The sequence below is a fragment of the Triticum urartu genome, chromosome 1A (assembly GCF_056163025.1).
Source record: "Triticum urartu cultivar PI428250 chromosome 1A, HENAU_Tu73, whole genome shotgun sequence".
NCBI classification, from domain to species: domain Eukaryota; kingdom Viridiplantae; phylum Streptophyta; class Magnoliopsida; order Poales; family Poaceae; genus Triticum; species Triticum urartu.
Window position 1 is genome coordinate 479,199,830 of NC_141873.1, and position 10,879 is coordinate 479,210,708.

General features: G+C 46.0%; 1 protein-coding gene across 1 annotated transcript; it reads left to right on the forward strand.

Annotated features, from left to right (window-relative positions):
- Positions 1 to 3,656: 3,656 nt before the first annotated feature.
- Positions 3,657 to 6,354, forward strand: PSF1 (partner of SLD five 1). Its single transcript, XM_048698881.2, has 7 exons — positions 3,657 to 4,042; positions 4,798 to 4,865; positions 5,049 to 5,162; positions 5,271 to 5,433; positions 5,509 to 5,655; positions 5,733 to 5,782; positions 5,997 to 6,354. Exons 1-6 carry the CDS (start codon positions 3,968 to 3,970, stop codon positions 5,757 to 5,759), a joined length of 594 nt encoding a protein of 197 aa, XP_048554838.1. The 5' UTR covers positions 3,657 to 3,967; the 3' UTR covers positions 5,760 to 5,782; positions 5,997 to 6,354.
- Positions 6,355 to 10,879: the final 4,525 nt, after the last annotated feature.

A 10,879-nucleotide genomic window follows, 5' to 3' on the forward strand; every position in this document is an offset into this window, starting at 1 on the left:
CATTGCATCCTTGCATCATCTTTCTTGGTTCTTGTTTGGTTCTCTTTGAGAGTCTTAGAGCTTTTGGTCATCTTGATGACAAGCTTGAGTTCATCGAAAACGGAGTTCGCTTGCATACTCTATGATGTTTTCGTTGTTGGAGGTTTTGCCGGTTCTTCTCGGTTGGAGGTTTCACTCCTCTATTTATTGGCATACCTCCCCTGCCTCTTCTTACTATAACCAGTCGCTGTTTTGATGCTACTCATCGTCTTGTTTCCAACAAGTTTGAGTTTGCTCAATTCGGAGCTCATATGCAGAAGTTATGGCAGTTCTTGTTCTCTTGAGTGTGGTTTTGTCAGGGTCCGCGTTGGAAAGGTTTGGGTGGATTCATCACGTACACGTCTCCTTCTTTTCCCCTCCTTCTTTCTTGGAGCTTCCTCCGTTTTCTTGCCTTCCTTGTGTGGCTGCCGTTGTTGGTTGCGGTAGTACTGCTCCCAGGAAAGCGGTAGTACCGTAGGCATCAGCGGTAGTACCGTGCAGTGGCACGGTAGTACCGCAGGTGCCCACGGTAGTACCGCTCCCCTGGAGACGCACTACCGCTGCCCACCAGGCTAGTGCCGCCCCTTTGCGGTAGTAGGAGCGGATGTAATTTTTTACATCCGCACCTACCGCGGTAGTACCGCTTTCGCCGTGTGGTAGTACCGTGCTATGCGGTCAGGCAGTAGTACCGCCCCTCGGTAGTACTACTGTATCGGGTTTTTGCTACTTCCGTTTCTTTGCGGAAGTAGGCACGGGAGTTTCCCTTTTCCCCTGGCTGGGACTTTTGCCTCGCGGTAGTACCGCATGGGGGGCGCGCTAGTACCGCGCGTGCGGAAGTTCCGCCCCCAGCTCCTGTGCGTCTGTTTATCGGTTTTGTGCTGGGGTTGCGGCAGTACCGTGGGTCGGTACGGTAGTACCGCACAGCCGTGCGGTAGTACCGCTTGGTTGCAAGCAGTAGTACCGCGCGGCCTTGCGGTAGTACTGTTGGCCAGGCGCGGTAGTACCGCTGGCCGCGGGCTGGTTGGTGGGTAACGGTTGGATTTTTTCCCCACCTATAAAAGGGGGTCTTCTTCCCCAATGAACCTTATCCTTTAAGCTCATGTTCTTTCCCCATTGTTGACCTTCTTCAAGCTTGCTAACTCTCAATCCCTTCATGGATTCTTGCTAGTTTTTAAGGGAAAAGAGAGAGGAGATCTAGATCCACATTTCCACCAATCACTTTCTCCTCTATGTGAGGGGAACCCCTTGGATCTAGATCTTGGAGTTCTTGGTGTTCTCTTTCTTGTTCTTCCTCTCACTTTCCTCCCTAGCATTAGTTGCTTCGGTGGGATTTGAGAGAGAAGGACTTGGGCACTCCGTGTGCCCTTGCCATTGCATTTGGTGCATCGGTTTGAGTTCTCCACGTGATACATGGAAGTTACAAGTTGAGAAGCTTATTACTCTTGGGTGCTTGGTACCCTTGAGCTTGTTTCTCTTGGGTGCTTGGGCGCCCTAGACGGTTGTTGGTGTTCGGAGCTCAATCATTGTGGTGCAAAGCTCCGGGCAAGCGTCGGGGTCTCCAATTAGGTTGTGGAGATCGCCCCGAGCAATTTGACGGGTACCGGTGACCGCCCCCAAGGGTTGCCAAAGTGTACGGGTTCGGTGACCGCCCCCAAGGGTTGCCATTTGTACGGGTTCGGTGACCGTCCTCAAGGGTCCCTTAGTGGAATCACGACATCTTGCATTGTGCGAGAGCGTGAGGAGATTACGGTGGCCCTAGTGGCTTCTTGGGAAGCATTGTGCCTCCACACCGCTCCAAACGGAGATTAGCATCCGCAAGGGTGTGAACTTCGGGATACATCGTCGTCTCCGCGTGCCTCGGTTATCTCTTACCCGAGCCCCTTTACTTATGCACTTTACTTTGTGATAGCCATATTGTTTCTTGTCATATATCTTGCTATCACATAGTTGCTTATCTTGCTTAGCATAAGTTGTTGGTGCACATAGGTGAGCCTAGTTGTTTTAGGTTTTGTGCTTGACAAATTAACCGCTAGGTTTATTCCGCATTTGTTCAAGCCTAAACCATAATTATTTTAAAACACCTATTCACCCCCCTCTAGGCGACATCCACGATCTTTCAACGTATGTGATACGGGCTGCTGAGTGTATGCACGTATCAGTGCCAGCTCTACCCACAAATAGAAACATGTAAAATGGCTTAGGAATCCGAAGTGACATTGTGTTTAGCCACCGCTATAGATGCACACTAGAGGGGATTCCGAACAAATCCTCTCCTTGGGCAAATATCTGCCTCCTCTCTTCTATCGGATTGGGGATTGTCTTCACAAGAGCAGTCCAGAGAGGATAGATACCATCAGCTAGGTAGTATCCTTTGTTGTAGTGGTGACCATTGATCTCAGCATTGACCTTTGAGCAGTTGCCTTCTGAAAGCCTTGCGAACACTAGAGAGCGCTGAAGCACGTTGATGTCATTGTGACAGCCGGCCATTGCTGAAGAAATAGTGCAATCTAGAGATATTGTGAAGCCACGGCCTCAAGTATGACAATGCAAGCTTTCACATGGCCCCTATACTATCCTTGCCAAGCAGATGGATAGTTCTTCCACTTCCGGTGCATACAATCTATGCTACCAAACATCCTTAGAAAAGCCCCTATCGACATTGATCGCCAACAACCGGGCTGTATCTGCAGCAGTTGACTTTCTCAAGTACTCCGGGCCAAACACTACTACCACAACCTCGCATAACCTCTACATGGATTCTAGGCACGTGGACTCACTCATGCGTACATACTCATCAGATCATCGAGTATTCCGTACGCAAGCATCCGAATAGCTGCAGTGCAGTTCTGACAAGAGGAGAAGCCAACCTTTCCAGGGCATCCTCCTTGCATACGAAATAATCATCGCATGCCACCCCCCTCCCGGCTAAGATTGAACACATGTCTAACCATCCAGAAGTGGTGTCGGAATAGGTTGTGTTTGAAGTGGGGAAGCGGACTTGAAGTAGTCCTCCAAGAGTAGGCAATGACCACTCGCTCTATTGCGATTCAACGTCAAAGCAATGCCCCGAAAATCGAGCCCCTGAACATCGGTCGCTGGTTAGCAATGTGGTCATGAATGACCAAAGTAGAAACCACAATCTCCTCATTGCCTGACAACGAATCGTCTGAATCGCAGATGAAGTTGTTGAAAAAGTACTCATCGCCACTATCCATTTGTACCTGAGAGCGAAACGTCGAACACCTTGCGGGCACGGTGGAAGAAGCCGCTCGATGAAGAGCCCTATGTCTCTCCCAGACCACGACATGGAGGTGACCGGTGTTGCTGTCGGCGGAGGAGGCTAGGGGGTGGTGTGGTTGTGGGGGCTCTCCGACGGCGGCGAAAACAATCCACCAACACCCGCAAGAGCGGTCGGCGGGTGCGGCGTGCTGCTGTGGGAGGTTGTGGGTGCGGACGGTGGCCTGGGCAGCGTACAACTAGCCGGAACTGTGCGACAGCGTCGAGGGCGTGGTGGCCGGGAGTGTTGGTTGTTGATAGGAGAGGGGGGAATGGCCTATGTGCCACTGACTAAAATGGGACGCACGCGAAAGAAAAAAGAAACAGACGCGCGCAGACGGCATGCTGCACACGCGGCAAGAGTGCTGTTCGCCGCAGCCAAAGAAAGTGACCAAACAAACCACGCTCGCGGCTCGTCTAATCCTCATCCCCCTCCCGCCTCCCAAACCGAGTCCACCAAAAATTTCCCGCGCGGCCACGCCAAATTCCCCTTCTCCCCCACCGCTCGCGCCTCCCGCCCGGCCGAGCCCCCAACACAACGCCCGCCGCGCGCGATCTGCCGTCCCCGCCGTCCCCAGGCTCCAGCCGTGGCAGATCCGGCCCTGTCCCGCAGCGCCATTCCGTCGAACACTTCGTGCGCGGCGGCAGGAGGGCCTGGAGGAGGAGGCGCAGGATGTACGCGAGGCGCGCGTCGCAGCTGCTGAAGGAGCTCGACGCCTGCGAGCCCGGCCAGCTCGTGGTTTTCAACGTAATTCTTCGCCTCTCTACTCCATACGCGCTCGCAGTCCCTGGTCGCTGGCTTTGAATCCGGGTCCGCGGTGCTCTGGTTACCTTGATGCGTCTGTTTTAGGGCCCAATTTTGCTCAATCTGGTTTTGTTAGGTGTCTGTATGCGAGAAATTGGATTTATAAACTGTCTATTTTACAGCCCTATGGGAATTGTTATGTTCTCGCATCCTATGCGGTTTGTTATGTGTTTACTCCTAAGAGCTCCGGATCTCCAGACAAGCCTTAGGGTTCTGCATCCTTGTTACTATGTTAGAGCGGAATTTCGTTGAATTTTGTTTGTGAGAGTATTATTTATCAGCAAGTGTTATGTGCTGGCACCTGAACTGCACAAAGCCTCGGTACAATTGTTAGTGATTGGTCCGGCTTTAAGGTTATGGCAGCTGTTAACCAACATCTGTTTACTCTCAAGTGCTTCACGCCACTCTTCCTTGCAATTGTGTGAGCCAACCCATACCGGCTAAACTGCATGGTTCATGGTACCGAATTCCATGATTTTTTTTAGAAACGAATTCCATGATATTGCTGTCAAAGTATTCATTACTTGTGCGAATGATAAATTGTACTGCCGTGACATCTTTAGGACGGAACTTTGGCATTAGCTGCAGCACTGCGTCATATTCTTGTACTGTTTTGGCAGTATGATTATGGTAGCTACAGTTCCTTTTAATTTGTCCATTATGCTGATCCCTAACTTGTTGTCTTATGGAATTTGCAGAGCGATGTATTTGATCAGGTCATTAGAGAGTGCGGTGAGCACAATGCACAGTTTCAGGCATTGATCAGGTACTTGCACCCTATTAGAATGTTGATGCTCATATAACCTCGACCTGTGAGTAACCGATTAATTTCACCATTTCATCAGCAAAATAAACTAACTGCATTGAACCAACAGCATCCTTAGTTGCTATCCTCACATCAAAGTGTACAGACTATTCAAACGCCTGATCTGCTTTATGTTTATGACAGAAAAATGGTGGAGCAAAATTTAGACATTGAAACAACAAGAAACGAAGACCACTATGGTGCAGCTATCCACCATCTCTCGCTGCTCCGCAACAAAAGATGCCTCATGGCTTACATGTACACTATTCAAATCTCACATCGGGCTCTCTCTCCCCTTCAATGCTGATTATACATGCTTAACCTGCTTTTGGGTGTACACTAGCTGAAATCATTGTAACCAACTAGGTACAACCGAGCAGAAACTATTCGGAGTTTTAGATGGAAAATTGGTCCTGTGCTTCCTCATGAAATACAAGAAAAGCTCAATTTTTCAGAGAAAGAGTACTTCAGAAGCCACTCTTCAGCCATTAAGTCTTATATCTCAGAGATGGATATAGATTTAACAGTGGTATGTATGTTTCCTGTTTCATTCACTTTTTGTTGATGAACACGATTACTGGACTTTTTTGTACATTTTTTATAGGACATGGTACCCCCCAAGGATCCTTATATCCAGGTTCGGGTGCTGGAGGACATTGGTGAAGTATCTCTTGGTGACCATTCTGTGTCATTGACAAAAAATTCACTCCATTTCCTTAGACGCACAGATGCAGAACAATTTATATCACAGGTTTGCTATCTGTTACACTGTATTTTCCCACTCCTGAATGTTTCCAGTGCGAATAATATTCTGTTTAATTTTAATAGGGTCTCATGGAAGAATTTCTGGAGTAGGGATCACATATGATGTAAAATAGGTATTGCTCCTCAGTCCTCACTATGATCTTGTTAGTTACTTATAAACAGGAGCAAAAACGCAATACATTGACCAGTGCTGGCAGCATGTCTTAGACACGAAAAGGCTTGATGGTTACTTAACTCTTTTTCACTTGACATATGGCTTGTACTATTAGCTACCAACTTTGAACTTGTGGACCTTATTTTTTTTGAATCAATGTCTGTGAACTGCAGATTTTAAGTACCACCCACAACATTTTCTTCGCTGCTGCTGTCTGGTGGAATATGCACTCTTGAGGTTCTCATCAAGACTGCGTGAAAAAGGAAAGAACATATGCTATCTTCGGATGTTAAGGCATGAGGGCAACACAAGGCACTGAACTGTGGAGCTCCAGCCTAGTTGGTAGTGATGACTTGTAGTCTTTAGATGAATGGCTTAATCTTGTTGTATTATGTTGTGACACAATTTAAAACTTCTTAAAATTATATAAGCAATTTTCCTGTAAGTCATGCAGTAGAAAGGTGACAAGTTCTGTTTTACTGAAAATGACAACTTGATCTCAACCTGAAACTCTTTATGTTTTCTGAGTTCTGACAAACTCAACTGTTCTCTCCCGTGTTCCTTTTCGTACAACCACAGCTGTGACATCCTGAGTTGGAACTCTACCTGTTTAGTCAGAGGCAACAACTCAGACTCACGTTTCAATTACTGTCCCAAGTCTCTTTTCATCACTTTGCCAGGAAGAAAGCCTAACGCAGTACATCTTTGTGCATCAACCTTCATGCTTTAGGAACATGTATTTATTTAAAGGTGTACTGGACATCACTTAGTTGAGACTGGCATCTTCTTTTGGTCACCACAAGTTTCTTGAGATGCTTTTATTCAGGGCAAACTTACACACTGGGTGAGTGCAGTGTCATGTTTTTCCTGGCATAATCCCTTGTTACACATCTTGGTGTTTTAGTGTTTCCGTTTTGTTTTTTCTTGGTGTTTGGCTGCACTTTTGTGTCATTTTGATGTCTTCCACCTGATACAGAATGAATCCCAATCAGTTGCGCGTTTGTGTGTTTTAGTGTAAACATGATTTATATGGTAAAGCTCTGCTAAGTTAAATAGATTCTGTTGCGCATGTTTCTAGGAAAGCACACGCATCGGGTCAGAACTTCTTTTACAATGTTGTTTATGCTGAGTTACAGTGCAAATGTATGGCTTTCTCTCTGAAAAAGTTACTGATATAAGGTTTCCCTTCCTGTCTATTATAATCAGTTGTGATGCCACGTATCAGGTCTGCTATGTGTTCCCGACTTGTGCTCAAAGGGCTGTACTTTGTACACACAGAAGTCAAGGGCAAGTACTCACGGTCTCAACCATAAGTTGAACTGGTCATATTTGGTTGATGTTCCCAACGAGGTTTTGGAAATGGTATCAATGGGGATCAGGGCTGCAGGTTATAAACCAAGCACAAACACTTTCAGAATCCCCGCAAAAAAAAAACAAAACAAAAAAACAAACACTTTCAGAAGCTTGCTTCCGGATTCTCATTATCCCCGTAAATATTTGTATCTCCACAAACGACCTGCTTTCCTTAGATGGTTATTTTTGCAATACAATTTTGCCAATTGGCTTGCTTTTGCTTATATGTAATCTAAGGTTCCCTCATCTGGCCATTAAATTTCCCGGCATGGCCAGTGCGACAATAACTTCTGAAACATTTTCCCTGTGTTACTATGTTGACAAAGTGAGAAGCTAAATTCTTGATTGTTGTTCATGTGTACTGCTGTTCAAGCTTAATACTGACCTACCAATGCAATGCTATCTAGCAAAGTTCAATCTTGCATACATCCAGGGCAGCCAGCAACTTCATTTCATACCGTGTGCTGTCAGTTGTATTGGTTGGTGTTGTCCTTGTGCATAACTAACCTGTAGGGCATAGCAGCAATGTATGTATCTGCTGCCCCTACAGCAAACAAATTGGAGGTTGGCATTGGCCACAAAAAGACATGGCATGATGGTTACATGCTTCTCGTCGACTACTCCTAGCCTAGCTAAACAATGAAAAGCACTAGGTGCTAAACCTATAAACACAATCTTTGTCTCTGTCTTCCAAGTGAAGAGTGTCTTTTCTTTTTGTCTTTTATTCCAATAATTGGGCCCATGCACCTCCAACCCCAAGAGTAGCACTAGCTGTCTCAACTTTCAACCTCCCCTCGTAATGGCCTTTGATGGCAAAACAAGATAATTGGGGAAGCGGATTATGCGTGCCGTACTCATTAGAGCAACTCTAGCAGACCCCGTAAAACGCCGACCCGCATAAGGCTTTTGCAGTTTGCGGAAAAGGGTATATGCGGGCCGACGCGGGCGAGGTCACACTCAGACCCCGCAAAATGGACCCGTAAAAAAGGATATTCGGTGAATGTGCTCTTTTACGGGTCGGCTACGCGGGGTCTGCTCGGGCACTGCCGCGTCGACCCGCAAATCGAAGACACCCAATTATCGAATTTGACATCGATTCCGACAAATGAGTTCAAATTCAAACAATAGAACACATTTCACACGCAAATAAAAGCTTAGTTTTGTAGGACAAACGCAAAAGGGGGTCTTGCAAAAGTGACGACCACGTCCGACATTATCTTGGTCGATCTTCACTCCGCGCCATCAAGTCCATGGAGGTCATTGGAATCACCGAGTCCACCTCCGGCGCTTGTTCCAACTCCCGCACCGAAATCATCGGCTGGTGCACTGAACGCATCGGCGACATTGGTCCTAAACCCCGTTGAGAAAACATCTCCGACACTGTAACACGCACTGGCCAACGCAACCATTCTCCTCTTCAAGATTTCTCTTCTTGCCATATCATGACATTCTTTGGTGAGGTCGTCCATGTCATTGCGGTTCAATGTCATGATCTTGTTCTCTTCGGCAAGCAACTTGGACATGGCTTTGTTTTCAGCGGCGCGTGCTCTTCTCTCCTCAATGGCCGCTTTGCGCAGCCCCTCGTCCTTGAGCAATTGCCATTTTTCTTGCTTCTCCCGTGTTTTCTTCTCGGCCAACTCTTTCTTAATCTCCAACGTCTTCGCTAACATCAACTCATTTGATTGCACCATGGCATCAATCTTGTCCCGCAAGTTCGACGCTTCGTGCTCTCTCTTCATCTTCTCCTTAGTCTACTTGTCGCCATCGGGCTTGTTCAAGTTTCTTGGGCCATCATCATCCTCATCTTCATCCATATTTGTAAGTGAACCTCTCTTCGATGGGGATTGTTTGTCAATAAACTTCCACTTCTCGCACTCTTTGAGCAAGTCCCAACAATGCTCTAGTTTGAAGAATTTGCCTTCCGAAGCTTCCATGTCTTTGTATCTTTGTTGGACAATTTTTTATAGAGGCGAAGGTGTCCCGATGTTTCGATGAGATAGATATCGTTTTCTGTGGGAGTCGACTTTGACGATCCGACTACGAACGTGCGAAGACGTCGCGCCTTAGCAATTGCTAAACCAACTTCTGGGGGTTATTGACCACGCCGGAGCACGATCAACCTGACCATGAGGGTCTATTTCCTGCGAGCAAATGAAGAACAAGCAAGAAACTGAGATTGCAATCTGGATATTGTGAATAAAGAGGAAAACTTTATTAATGAAGGTGGGTTTCTGTGACGTCTTGGTCTGGTCGTTGGACACAAACGAAGTACGCGAAATTGCAGCTATGGCGAACTTTTAATCTAAACAAGATCCAAAGTCTAAACGACGCCCTAAGGGCTGTATATATGAAGGAAGAGGGGGAATTTCGTGGCCCTTGGAGGAGGGGTCCGAAACCAACCATAACTCTTGTTTCCCCACACATACGGACTCTAAAAACAATCTATACTTAAGTATTTCGAAAATACATGGGCCTGGCCCAATAATAAGGTGGCGCAACATCTAGAATAGCCTCTGGACGAAATTTACGAAATGGCATCTTGTATATTTCGTCCAAGGCTTCATGCACTCCTTATGGTGGCTTCAAAGTCCTGAAATCATCACCTGTAACTTCGTTCTTGATCCCCTTGCGCATGCCATCATCTCCATGCTTGGTCTTGCTCCAGTGTTCATCCCTCTTATCCATGCTGGGCCCTTCATTTATAAGCAAAACAAATGTATCCAATTTAGGCAGCATCATATTCTCATGAACATCAGAATCATTACCAAGAAACGAAAGTACCTGATAATTCAATTGGCGTGCGCGAGCTCTAGTAATTGGTCCAATATGTATAGCAGCAGGGGCTGTGGGTGTAACAATGGTATTGATGTCCTCATCATCCTCCCCTTCTTGAAATGAAGTCGTCCTTGACGGAAGCTCATCTTCCTTACCCAAATAAGGTTTCAAATCTGTAATGTTAAAAGTGGGACTAACCCCAAAATCCGCAGGCAGCTCAAGTTTATATGCATTATTATTTATTTTCTCTAACACCTTAAAAGGACCAGCAGCACGTGGCATTAGCTTTGATTTGCGCAAATTAGGGAATCTATCCTTACGTAAATGTAACCAAACAAGATCTCCCGGTGCAAACACAACATATTTTCTACCCTTATCTCCAGCAAGTTTATATTTAGCATTCATACGCTCAATGTTTTCCTTAGTTAACTCATGCATTTTTAAAATCAATTCAACACGTTCTTTAGCATCAAAATTAAGCTTCTCCAAAGATGGAAGAGGCAACAAATCAATAGGTGCACGAAGTAGGAAACCATACACAATTTCAAAAGGGCACATCTTAATAGTAGAATGCAATGAACGATTATAAGCAAATTCAATATGAGGCAAGCATTCTTCTCATATTTTCTTATTATTCTTCAAAACAGCCCTAAGCATAGTAGACAATGTTCTATTGACTACTTCAGTTTGTCCATCAGTTTGGGGGTGACAAGTAGTACTAAAAAGCAGTTTAGTCCCCAACTTAGCCCATAAACATCTCCAAGAGTGGCTAAGAAATTTAGTATCACGATCTGAAACAATAGTATTTGGCACACCATGCAAGCGAATAATTTCATGAAAGAACAAATCAACAACATTAACAGCATCATCGCTTTTATGACATGGTATAAAGTGTGCCATTTTCGAGAACCTATCCACGACAACAAAT